The sequence below is a fragment of the Canis lupus genome, chromosome 27 (assembly GCF_011100685.1).
Source record: "Canis lupus familiaris isolate Mischka breed German Shepherd chromosome 27, alternate assembly UU_Cfam_GSD_1.0, whole genome shotgun sequence".
Taxonomy (NCBI): Eukaryota; Metazoa; Chordata; class Mammalia; order Carnivora; family Canidae; genus Canis; species Canis lupus.
In genome coordinates, this window is record NC_049248.1 from 3,627,572 (window position 1) to 3,641,235 (window position 13,664).

General features: G+C 36.5%; 1 protein-coding gene across 2 annotated transcripts in view; it reads left to right on the forward strand.

The window, feature by feature from the left end:
* The window catches only part of KDM5A (lysine demethylase 5A), an 86,685-nt gene that overhangs the window by 30,429 nt on the left and 42,592 nt on the right, over positions 1-13,664 (forward strand). For both annotated transcript variants that reach the window (XM_038576396.1, XM_038576395.1), the window contains exons 11-14: positions 2,918-3,099; positions 4,800-4,962; positions 7,011-7,130; positions 11,357-11,551. In XM_038576396.1, coding sequence (XP_038432324.1) covers positions 2,918-3,099; positions 4,800-4,962; positions 7,011-7,130; positions 11,357-11,551 — 660 coding nt within the window. The remainder of the gene's footprint in view (positions 1-2,917; positions 3,100-4,799; positions 4,963-7,010; positions 7,131-11,356; positions 11,552-13,664) is intronic.

A 13,664-nucleotide genomic window follows, 5' to 3' on the forward strand; every position in this document is an offset into this window, starting at 1 on the left:
ATTTTTTTTAATCAAAGGTTTAAAAATCCTAAAGATACTATGTTTATATTGTTTCATTTTTCAAATTCTGTTTTATTTCCCTTGCGAATACAGGATAAAATCCAAGCTTCTTAGTTTGAATCTTAAGATTAAAGGTCCAAGGTTCTTCTTTTCTAATCTTATTTCCTATATTTCTGAGTGTGACTATTCCATTCTTCTTCTTCACCATCCAGAACAGTATATTTTCTCTCTGTCATTTACTACCAAAGCTTATCTGTTTTTCCAAACTGTACTCAGGTTCTTCTTTTTCTATGAAGTTTTCTTAATGATGCAAACCTATGCTGATTACTGTTGTTCTCTGAAGAACTAAACAAATTACTCTTTTTTTTTAAATTTTTATTTATTTATGATAGTCACACAGAGAGAGAGGCAGAGACACAGGCAGAGGGAGAAGCAGGCTCCATGCACCGGGAGCCCAATGTGGGATTCGATCCCGGGTCTCCAGGATCGTGCCCTGGGCCAAAGGCAGGCGCCAAACTGCTGCGCCACCCAGGGATCCCAAGAAATTACTCTTTTATCTGTATGTGGAGCTTAATATATACAGTCTTGTCTTGAAACTTTTGTATGTAGGCCTTGTTTCTTCAACTAGATTCATTATGTTTTCAGACAACTGACCAACCAACTAAAAAATATGTTGAGTAGTATTTCTTGAAAGCCTTTTGGTTGTGTCTGACTTCAGATCAGGTCACGATTTTAGGGTCCTAGGATTGAGCCCTGGATCAGGTTCTGTGCATTCAGTGGGGTGTCTGCTTTTCCCTTTGCCCCTTCTGCTTGTGTGCTCACTCGCTTTCTCTCAAATAAATAGATAAAATCTTTAAAAAAAATAAAACAACTGAAAATCTTTTTAAAAAAGCCTTTTGAGGTATGGATCATATGTCTTTACTAATTCTTTTTTTTTTCAAAGATTTTATTTTTAATTTTTAAAAATTTATTCATAGAGAGAGAGAGAGAGGCAGAGACACAGGCAGAGGGAGAAGCAGGCTCCATGCAGGGAAGCCCGACGTGGGACTTGATCCTGGATCTCCAGGATCACACCCCAGGCTGCAGGTGGCGTTAAACTGCTGCGCCACAGGGGCTGCCCATGTCTTTTTTAATTCTTAATGGAATTCCTACTTAAGCTTGTGCTAGACTTTCTTATTCTATCCTTTGTGACTCTTAACTATTCATAGAGTTTTCATTCTTTTGTGCTACGTTATGGATACTAGATACCCTCAAATCTGAGTTCTCGTTGACACATTCTCTCTTCAGCTTGGTCATTGGCTGTTAAACCTCTTACTTTGCAGGTTTTATTTTTTCAACTCTGTATTATGCAAAGTTTTATCTTATTTTTTTAAATAATTTTATTTATTTATTCATGAAGGACACAGAGGAGAGAGACCGAGGCAGAGACATAGGCAGAGGAAGAAGCAGGCTCTATGCAGGAAGCCTGATGTGGGACTTGATCCCGGATCTCCAGGATCATGCCCTGGGCTGAAGGCAGGTGTTAAAGCACTGAGCCACCCAGAGATTCCCTAAGCAAGGTTTAAAATGTATAAAAGTACATATAATGATGAACTTCCCTCCTTCCCTTAGTACCTGGCATCCAGGTTCAGTATTTAACAACTTCCTAAAGAAGGCAGTTGGATTCTCTTATCTATTTCTGCATTCACTCTGTTGTCAATCTGTTGTGATGTCACATTATCATGTATCCTCTGGAAAACTCACACTATGTTCCTGTGAGAACAAGAGCGAAAAAAGCAAATAATGTCTTTCAATTATTATGAAAATAGTTTGACTTTGCAGATTCCCTGAAATAGTCTTAGGTTCCCTAGATCCCACATTGAGAACTGCTCTCCACAAGGATGATAAGCACTTGAGGGCTTTACTTACATGGTTTCAGGGATAGGTTTTTGAAACTTGGTGTCCAGTCTTTATAACTGGTCAGAAACCTCAATGAAAACTCAGACAAAAAAAATAAAAAAAATAAAAAAAAAGAAAACTCAGACAAGAGCTTTCCTTTTTTTTTTTTTTTAAAGAAGTTGTTTTCTTTTGTTTTTTTGTTTTGTGTATGATAGCTAGAATTTTTTTTTTTTTTTTTTAATTTATGGTAGTCACACAGAGAGAGAGAGAGGCAGAGACACAGGCAGAGGGAGAAGCAGGCTCCATGCACCAGGAGCCCGACGTGGGATTCGATCCCGGGTCTCCAGGATTGCGCCCTGGGCCAAAGGCAGGCGCTAAACCGCTGCGCCACCCAGGGATCCCAAGAGGTTTCCTTTTTGATTTTGGCTTCCCTTCCTTTCTTTGTTTCTGGAAACTTGAAATTCTTTTTTCTTTTGAATTCATCTTGGAAACAAATGTTTTTGTTATTGTTAGAATTTAATATTTCTGGATGTGTTTGTAGTGGGGGTGATAATGGTTGACTTTCTGCATCATCTAAGTCTTTGGTGTTGGTGTAAATGGAGGATTATGTGTCTTATTTTTTGGTTTCATAGTATCTGACACCATTCTATAAATATGTGGCAAACATTTTGAGAAGTTAGGCTACTGAGGGTAAAATGAAATATAATCTTGAAATGAGTCTCACATTATTTTACTAATGAGCCAGGGAGGAGTGGTTTAAAAAATTGCTCATATGCTTCAGAATAAACCAGAGGTATCTGAAATAGTTATTTCAGGGAAAGGGAAATCTAAATACCACCTAGACAGGAGATAGGATTAAATAGATATAAAAGTTACATGTTGCAGGGAGCAAAGAGCACAGATTCTATGGACTAGATTATTGTAAATATTATATATAATTTTTACTTTTTTTTTTTTTTTAAGATTCCCTTGACATTTGTATTGGACACTTGTCATTTCTGATCTTGTATTTATTTACATCTTTTTTTTTTCTTTATAGGAATATGCACTTTCTGGTTGGAATTTGAATAATATGCCTGTCCTAGAGCAGTCTGTTCTTGCACATATTAATGTAGACATCTCTGGTATGAAGGTGCCATGGCTCTATGTAGGAATGTGTTTCTCTTCTTTCTGCTGGCACATTGAAGATCACTGGAGTTATTCTATCAACTACTTACACTGGTACGTATGATCTTTGTTATATGCTAAGTAACCTTTTTAAAGGTGTAATAATGCTAGGTATGTATTAGTAAGTACTGAATTTAAAAGTATTTCCTACCCAAAGTAGGATAATATATTGAGAAATGTAGAGGTCCTAAGTATATATACATCTCAGATACCCTTCCCTTTAAAGTATGTGCATGCAGCAGAGCCTAGAGTTTTAAACCAAATGATACTTATTTGGAAATCATTAAATGATTTTTTTTAAAATAACATTTTCCCTAAAAATGCCTGTTATATGTGTGTTCATTAAACGGTTTGGGTGAATTCGTGTCTCCCCACACACTTGCCCAGTTCCTTGTCCATTATTATAATGTCAATTAAATGATATTTTTCTCCATTTGGAAGATACTACTCAAATCACACTGCATAGTACTGGAAAACTAAAGTGATTTTGTTTCTCTGCTTTGTCACCGTGCTATGTAATATAACTCTTAGCTACATATGGCTATTTAAATTAGTTAAGATAAAGTAAAGTGTGTGTGTGTTTTTTTTTTTTAAGATTTTATTTATTCATGAGAGACACATAGAGAGATGCAGAGACATAGGTAGAGGGAGAAGCAGGCTCCCTGCAGAAAGCCCGATGTGGGACTCGATCCCCGGACCCTGGGATCATGCCAAGCCACTGCCTTAGGCAGATGCTAACCACTGAGCCACCCAGGTGTCCCAAGATTAAATAAAATTAAAAATGTACTTTGTCGGTTATAGGAAACATTCAAGTGCTGTATGGTCACAGTTGACTAGGGCCCCTGTATATTGTCCAGCACAGACCTAGAACATTCTCATTATTGCAGTATAAGTTCTGTTGGAGATAGCACTGAATTGTATTAGGATTAGGAGATTCAGTTTTTTATAAATAGCATCACTCACTAAATCCATTTCCTAGGAGTACAACTTAGTATTATAAATGAACTCTAGTCCACTAAAGTCTAGTGCATTAATGATGGCAAGTTTTTGGTCTTTAAAATTTGTAAATGAGACAGGGGTGCCTGGGTGGTTCAGTGGTTGAACATCTGCCTTCATCTCAGGCTGTGATCCTGGAGTCCTGGGATCAAGTTCCACGTCGGGTGCTCTATGGAGTCTGGTTCTCCCTCTGTGTCTCTGCCTCTCTCCCTGTGTCTCTCATGAATAAATACATAAAATCTTAAAAAAAAAAAAAGATTTGTAAATAGAACTCTTTTCAATATTTCAACAATTTCTAGCCTTGCTTTAGTTTGTTGGATAGTAAAATTCAACTTAATGAAGTTATGTGAAGGTCTTCTACAGAGTGTTGACTTCAACTTTGATCATTGTGGGGATAATTGGAATGTCTAGTGGACTTGGGAATCAAGGTAGTATGTCAGTATTTTTTGGAACAATGTTTATTTTTTGTATAGTGTCTTTCCTATTTGAAGATACTATTTATTGATTCACCTTAAAGAGTTTATGTGCTTTGGATTGCTTTTCTAATAGTAGTGATAAGTATATATTTACCTATTTATATACCTTTGCCTTACCTCCTATTATGAACAGATTTAAGAGTTAGTTTGCCAGAATTCGGGGTGTATAATCTGTGACCATGGAACAAGGCAATATTAATTATAGTTTAGTGGTTTTGAATGAGAGATCCTGGCCTCGTTAATACCATGCTCACCTAGCTAAACAGTTATTTCTTTTGCTAGGGGGGAGCCAAAGACATGGTATGGTGTGCCATCTCATGCTGCAGAACAACTGGAGGAGGTGATGAGGGAGCTGGCTCCTGAGTTATTTGAATCCCAGCCTGATCTCCTGCATCAGTTAGTCACCATCATGAACCCTAATATACTGATGGAGCATGGTGTGCCGGTGAGTCTTTTTGTGTCTCTACTTCTTTTTGTGTGTGTGTGTGTGTCTCTACTTCTAATATTTTAACTTGAAAGTTATGTTAGCGGGGATCCCTGGGTGGCACAGCGGTTTGGCGCCTGCCTTTGGCCCAGGGCGCGATCCTGGAGACCCGGGATCAAGTCCCACATCGCGCTCCCGGTGCATGGAGCCTGCTTCTCCCTCTGCCTATGTCTCTGCCTCTCTCTCTCTCTGTGACTATCATAAAAAAAAAAAAAAAAAAAAAAAAAAAAGTTATGTTAGCTTTTCATTAGACAGAAGCACAACATACCTTGTTTTGTAACTGGAAGCAAAAGAACATGTCGTATAGCCAAATTAGAATTTATATTTCTTTAGTTAAGAAAGAGGTGTTTTAAAGTATTAATCATACTTTATATGTAGCTATCTAATAAAATAGCCTTCTGTTTTCAGTAAACCATTATATCCTGGTTTTGACAGAAATCTTGTATTCTTTACTGTCTGTGTTTAGCTAAACTATATTTTAAGTAATACTTATCTTTGAAGATCATATTTTATAGCTTTTTAAATATGCAATAATGAAATATACTATAAAAACCTTTACTTTTTTCAAAAAATATTTTATTTATTGATGAAAGACACAGAGAGAGAGAAGCAGAGACACAGTCAGAGAGAGAAGCAAGCTCTATGCAGGGAGCCCGATGTGGGACTTGATTGCAGGATTCCAGGATCACACCCTGGGCTGAACCACTGAGCCACCCAGGTGTCCCCTTTTTTGTTTTTTTTTTTAAAGATTTAATTTATTTTAGAGAGAGAGAGAGAAGGTGAAGGGGGGCAGAAGGAGAGAGAGAATCTCAAGCAGACTTCCCACTGAACATGGAGCTTGACAAGGGGCTTGATCCCACTGAGATCATGACCAGAGCCGAAACCAAGAGTTGAATGCTTAACTGACTGAGCCGTGCTGGAGCCCTACCTTTTTTACTTTTCAAATTAGTTATGACAATGATCATTAAATTTAAGCCACTACTACAAAGTTTATAAATTTAGTACATTTGGTGTATACGGTCAAATATTCATCACAACCTTAATGAGAAAGTAGTTTGAGTAATAGTACTGTTAATTTGTCTTTATGTTTTTAGAAGATTTTCAGATTATTTATTCACTTATTTATTTTTTAGAGGGGAGGGGAAGGGCAGAGAGAGAGAATCTTAGGCTACATGCCCAACGTGGAGCCTGACGTAGGGCTGGATCACATGACCCTGAGATCATGACCTGAGCCAAAATCAGGAGTCGGACACTTAACCAGTTGAGCTACCCAGATGCCTAGTGTTAGATTGTCTTTAAAGATATTATTTATTAGAGAGTGGGTGGGTGTGCAAGTGGGGTGGGGGGTGGTGAGGACAAAGTGAGAAGCAGACTCCCCACTGAGCAGAGACCTCGATGCGGGACTTGATGGGATCATGACCTGAGCCAAAAGTGGGGTGAATTTATACTAGCATCTGGGACTTTTCTAAAGACATATAGTTTTGGAGTGGCTGGGTGGCATGCATAAACACTCTATAAATAAATAAAGACACAAAATATTACCATAAAAATAAGTGGGATTCAGGAAAACTGATTTTGGGGATATCTCCATAAAATGTGATCTAATTAATTAGTTAATTTCCAAAAAAATAATTATCCAAGAATAGGAGGAAATTCCATCTTTTTGTTATTGACAACAGAAGGATAAAAGGAATAAAAGAAAAATTCTCTTAATTGTAAAAATTGTATTAAGTTTCAGAAACCAGTAGCCCAGTGAGAGTAATGTTTTGTCTTTGAGAATTTGTCTGCTACTTCTTGTTATGGATTATTGTAATTTGTTATCAGTGACTATTTTAAGAAGGTAGAGTTTGGGCTGCTGCTTGAACCCTGGTACTGTTTTCTGAAATGTGTAGGTGAATGCTTTACTGTTTTAATTTTAGAGAATGCGTCTGAAAGTGACTGATAAAAATCTCTTCCTCTTTTTTGTTGTTTTATTTTGTTTTGTATCCCTGTTCCCACTTTGCGTTTAGGTGTACAGGACCAATCAGTGTGCTGGCGAGTTTGTTGTGACGTTTCCTCGTGCCTATCATTCTGGATTTAACCAGGGCTACAACTTTGCTGAAGCTGTGAACTTCTGTACTGCTGACTGGGTCTGTTCTATAGCAAGTAGCTGTTGTACGTCTACTAACACCCCTGGAAAATGCATCTTAGTTGCCTTATTTGTTTAGCTGGGGAGGGGAGGATTCATGAATATTTCAGTAGAGAGTGAAGTGACTGTTGTAATTTAGAAAGTTCAGTTTGAGTTTCCATTACAGTTTTTATTTGGAAGATTTTATAGTTCTTTACTTCCCATCCATTCATTATTTTCCCCATTCTGTTTGAATTTTAAGTGGGCAGTTGATAGGTTTTGAATCTTTCTTTTCTCAGAGACAATGGTTCCTCTAGTCTTTGCTTCCTCTTAGCAACTTGAGAATTTTTTTTTTTTTTTTAAGATTTTATTTATCATGAGAAACACAGGAGAGAGAGAGAGAGAGGCAGAGACACAAGCAGAGGGAGAAGCAGGCTCCATGCAGGGAGCCCGATGTGGGACTCAATCCCAGGTCTACAGGATCATGCCCCGGGCTGAAGGTGGCGCTAAACTGCTGAGCCACCTGAGCTGCCCACAACTTGAGAATTTTATAATGAAACTAGATTTTTTTTTATGACCAGATCTTTTTAAGAATTCATTTTACCCATATTTTCAAATATCTCAGATTATTATTTTAAAAAGTTAAAAGTTTTTTTTAAAGATTTTTATTTTAAAAAGTTTATTTTAAAGTTTTTATACCTTTATTACTTTCCTTCCTATAAACAGGTTATTTTTCTCTTCCTACGATTTTGTGGCTTTTCAATTTCTTTTTAAAATCTTATTTTAAAGATAACTATAATACTGAGATCTCTATATTTTTGTTTAAATGATAATGCCAATGAATGCTATTTTGCTTTTTTGTATGAGGTGGTTATCAAAAATTAATTAGTTGTGATTATGTCATATTGGTTGGGAAAAGACTGCAAATTTATGATTCACTCTTTGACTTTATTTTTCCTTTAGTATTTTTTTTTTTTTGATCTCCTCTCAACATTTGGGGAGTTGTTATGTTTTGTTTTGTTTTGTTTTTAAGAGAGTATGCAGAGGGAGAGAGAGAATCTTAGCAGGCTCTGCCCTGAGTGCAGAGCCTGATTCGGGGCTCCATCTCATGATCCTGATGTTAGGACCTTGAGATCGCAACCTGAGCAAAATCAAGAATCAGACACACAACTGACTGAGCCTCCCAGGTGCCCCAAGGAGAAATATTTTTTAGTAAATGGGTCTTATGTTTTCTGTAGGTACATAAATTTATTAAATTTCATGATTTTTCTTTCCTTGGTTAACGAATGATATGACGAGTAATCTGATCTAGTAATTTAACACTTATTATTAGGCTTAGGAAGTAACAGAAGCAGTACTGAGCTTCAGACTTTCCCTTGGGTTTGAGCTCTGTTTTTTAAAATTCAACTAACATTTGTTAAAATGTTTATGATTTACTTGCTTCTTGGCTTGATGTAGGTAGGAAATAGAGATAATTCAGAAATGGATTAGAGATGGTTTCTGCCTTTAATGTGTTTACTGTTATTGATATGTGGCTGTGGGCAGCTCTTTTAATTTCACTGGGCCTAACTAAGTTTTTTACCTGGTAAATAAGTAAAGATACTTTAGAGATTCGCTTAATAAACTCAGACAAGTTAGATGATATATGTAGGAATCTTTGAAACTCTTTAGAAGAACGGTGTGGTAGAAATGAGTTATTGCAGCCTTAGATTGGAATAAAATGATATTACTAGGTTTTATAGGTCATAGTGGGCAATCAGTTCTATTTTATGTGGCTTCTTTAGATTATAATAGTTAAGATCTGCATATCTTCTTGCCATTATTAATAAGCCATATGAGAAATGTTTAACAAGTAGATATTTATGAATTAGGAAATGAAAGAGTTGTATATTGTTAATAGACAAGATAATTGCTAATCATAAGTATAATTATTTGTTTGGGAAAGATTGTTCCTTTAAAAGAATATGTAGGGGCACCGGGGTGGCTCAGTCAGTTAAGCATCTGACTCTCAATCTCAGCTCAGGTCTTGATCTCATGGTCATGAGGTCAAGCCCGGCATTGGGCTCCCCACTGGGTTTGGAACCTACTTAAAAAAAAAAAAAGAGCATGGAAACACTGCTTGATTCAGAGATAGTCTTATATTCTCAAAATGTGTTTCCTGTGATTATCTTCTGCCTTTCTCAAAATGGAGGTGAATTCTAAAAATTTCTTAAAGATCCGTTTTCTTATTTTTTCTTTCATATCGTAGTTTTCTTTTTTTTTTTTCATATCGTAGTTTTCAAATATAAACTAAAACTCTGATTTAAACCACCCAGTTCGGGATCCCTGGGTGGCGCAGCGGTTTGGCGCCTGCCTTTGGCCCGGGGCGTGATCCTGGAGACCCGGGATCGAATCCCACGTCGGGCTCCCGGTGCATGGAGCCTGCTTCACCCTCTGCCTATGTCTCTGCTTCTCTCTCTCTCTCTCTGTGTGACTATCATAAATAAATAAAAAATATTAAAAAAAAAAATAAACCACCCAGTTCTTTCACTGGACATGAGGATATAAGTTGGGGAAAAGTGGAGAGAAACATTGAGGTTGGGGGGGAGGAGGAGCAATGGAGGGAGTGTGTGTGTGTGTGTGTGTGTGTATACAGGCACACCTTGTTTTATTGCACTTTATTGTGCTGTACGTATATTGTTTTTTTTTTTTTTTTTTTTTTTTTTTTTTTTACGATTGAGGGCTTGTGGCAACCGTGTGTCAAGACAGCAGATCTGTTAGCACCATTTTATTTATAAAATGGCACCACCATAGCATTTATTCACTTCATGTTTCTGTGTCACATTTTGGCAATTCTGGCAATATTTCAAACCTTTTTGTTATTATTTGTTGTGGTGATCTGTGATTAGTAATTATAATTTGCTGAAAGCTCTGGTGATGGTTAGCATTTTTTAGCAAGAAAGTATTTTTGAATTAAGGTGTGTACATTTTTTTTTTAGACAATGCTATTGCATACAAAATAGACTACAATATAGTGTTGTTTTATAAGCACTGGGAAACCAGAACATTCATTTGACTCACTTTATTGTAATAATTTATGGTGGTCTGGATCTGAACCCATAGGATCTTCAAGGTATGCCTATATAGTATAATGAGTGTCATGATTTGGTTAAAGAAATTTTTAGAATTTATCTTAATGAGCGTGTCTGATGATTTATGAAAAGTGATTAGTGATTTATTTCACTTAAGGGAGAATAAAGTACATAATCTCGTGATTTCACTTTGAATTCTCTTTAGGCCAGTTTTTTTTTTAAAGATTTATTTATTTATTCAGAGAGAGAGAGGCAGAGACATAGGCAGAGGGAGAAGTGGGCTCTTCACAAAAGCCTGATGTGGGACTTGATCCTGGATCCCTGGATCACAGCCTGAGCTGAAGGCAGCAACCCAACCACTGAGCTACCCAGGTGTCCCCAGACAGATGTTTTAAAAAGAATTTCAGGATGCTAAAATGTAAACTGTCTTTTGCTTTTGGTTCTTAGAATAAATTAAGAGTGAGTTAATGTGAATTGCTGAAATAGTGCTTTTTTTCTCCCCTTTTCTGTTTTCTTTTTTTAACTTTTAATAACATCTCTGCTTTTTGGTCTGTGGAGACTTTTGTGCTGAATATGTCCACTTAACCCTTTATTACCTGAATGTTTTTCTTTTTACTTTTTTTTTTTTTTTTTTTTAAGATTTTATTTATTCAGAGAGAGAGAGAGAGGCAGAGACACAGGCAGAGGGAGAAGCAGGCTCCATGCAGGGAGCCCGATGTGGGACTTGATCAGCCAGATGTGGGACTTGATCCCGGGTCTCCAGATCACACCCCAGGCTGCAGGCAGCGCTAAACCGCTGCGCCACCGGAGCTGCCCTTTCTTTTTACTCTTAAGGCAGCTTATGTTAGATTGTTCTAAAGGAGTTTGCTTCCTCATTTAAATATCAAGGAACTTGTATTTCTTGTTCTCCATAATGAATAGAAAACCTATATAGTAGCATAGGCTAGAAGCTTAGCATCTCAAATTGTGAAAATTTTCTGTGGGAAGGCCTTTGAAATTCCTGCTAGGCCATAAAAATTTAATACTTACAGTTACCTCTTATATTTAAATAGAATTTGTTTTTCTCTGATAAAAGAGAAGATCTGTTATTCTGCCTCTTTTTTATGATAAAAGGATAGTGGTTTTGTTCTGGAATATTTTATAAGCAAGCGATTTAATTTGAAATTCTTGTTTATAGTTGCCCATTGGACGTCAGTGTGTCAATCATTACCGGCGGCTAAGGCGTCATTGTGTCTTTTCACATGAAGAACTCATTTTCAAGATGGCAGCAGATCCAGAATGCTTAGATGTGGGCCTGGCTGCCATGGTGTGCAAAGAATTGACTCTCATGACTGAAGAAGAGACAAGATTAAGGGAGTCTGTTGTTCAAATGGTGAGTTTGCAGGTCATATATTCTGTATTTGATACTGCTCAGAGAATATACTAAAAATTAAACTTGTAAAAAGAATCCATTTTCATCTTTCATCTTTGATTCCTTTAGAAGTTGAACACAAAAATCACAGGTTTGGAGAAGGTATATGTGTGTATACATATGTTTACACACATACGTTTTTAAAGATTTATTTATCTCTCTAAAGAGAAAGAGCATAATAGGTAGGGGCAGAGGGAGAGAGAATCTCAAGCAGACTCTGCTGCTGAGCATGGAGCCTCACGTTCAGGCTTGATCTCACAAGGTCAAGACCTGAGTTGAAACCAAGAGTTGGGTGCTTAACCAGTTGCCTGACCTAGGCATCTTGGAGGAGGTATATTTTTATACTTGTTATTTTGGGTTCTACAAATCGAAAAGTTTTAGGAATCTTCATGTCATCTCTAGATTTAAAAAAATGGAATCCTGTCACATTGAATTTCTTAGGTATATATTTATTTTTAAAAATCTTTACATACAGTATTATTTCTTTAAGAAAATTCAAATCCTTTCCTTTTCTCTGAGCTTTGAAATAGAATAAAAGTTGTGTTTCTGGTGATTTCAGTTGTTCCATTGTATTGATCTGGGTTTTTTTTTTTTTTTTCCTCTTTCTAAATAATTTAACGATGTAGTGAGTAGGAAGTACTGAATAACCAAGTGTCGGGATTTCTTCTTTTTCTTTTTTAACTCCCTGTTTGTAAGCCAGTTGAATTTCTGATGGAGTTCCTTATAGTGGTGGTAGCTGGGCAGGGGATGGCCATACCCTTCCCACAAGTGCTGGGATTTTGAATGTTTAGAATAAACTAGATCTTTGTCACAATCAAGATAATGAACATATCACCTTCAAAAGTTTTCTTATGCCCCTTTGTGATCCTTCCTCCTTATCCCATTCCCCGTCTTCGCTAATCCCAATTGCACCCCTATCAGGAAAATACCAGTCTACTTTCTTTAGTGTGCCTTTTTAAAAAGTGTCTTATTTAAATTTTAATTTAAAAGTATAAACTTTATAACTTTTGTTTACTTTCTTTCACTTAACAGAATTACTTTGAGATTCATTTATGTTTTTCCATGTGTTAGTTGTTTATTCCTTTTAATTGCCAAGTATTATATCTTCACTTATGGACATTTTAATTGTTTTTAACTTGCTTTTTATGATTAAGCTGCTGTGAACATTTCTGAACAAATTTCTATGTTGACATATGCTTTCGTTTCTCTTGGATAAATACTAGAATGAAACGGCTGGGTCATATGACATGTGTATGTTTAATTTTTTCTAAAAACTGCCAAATTGTATTCCAAAGCAGTTTTTACAGTTCTGCCAGGAATAGGAGAGTTCCACTTGTCCTGCAGTCTCACTGACACTTGGAATTTTAACTTTAGATATTCTAATAGGTTTGTCATGGTCGTTCATCATGGTTTTAATTTTAGTGACTAATGATTTTGAATACCTTTTATGTGCTTAGTTATTGTCTATGTATCTTTGAGGGAAGATTCTGTTCAAATCTTTTGCCCAACTTTTAAAACTTGGGTTGTTATTGAATTTTGAGAGTTCTTTATATATTTTAGATATAAATTCTTTATTAGATAGGTGATATGACAATATTTTCTTCCAGTATGGCTTATCTTTTTTTTGAAGAACAGAAGTTTCTTTTTTTTTTTTTTTTAATTTTTTATTTATTTATGATAGTCACAGAGAGAGAGAGAGAGAGAGAGAGAGGCAGAGACATAGGCAGAGGGAGAAGCAGGCTCCATGCACCGGGAGCCCGATGTGGGATTCGATCCCGGGTCTCCAGGATCGCGCCCTGGGCCAAAGGCAGGCGCCAAACTGCTGCGCCACCCAGGGATCCCCTAGAACAGAAGTTTCTTTGGTTTATCGATTTTTTCTTTTGTGACTTGTGCTTTTGGTTATATCTAAGAAATCTTTGCTTAACTCAAGATCACAAAAATTTTCTCGTATGTTTTCCAGAAATTTTACAGTTTTAGCTTATACATTTACATGTAGGGTCACTTCAAGTTAATTTTTGTATATGGAGTGAGGTATAGATCAAAATTTGTTTTCCTGCATATGTCACTTATGATT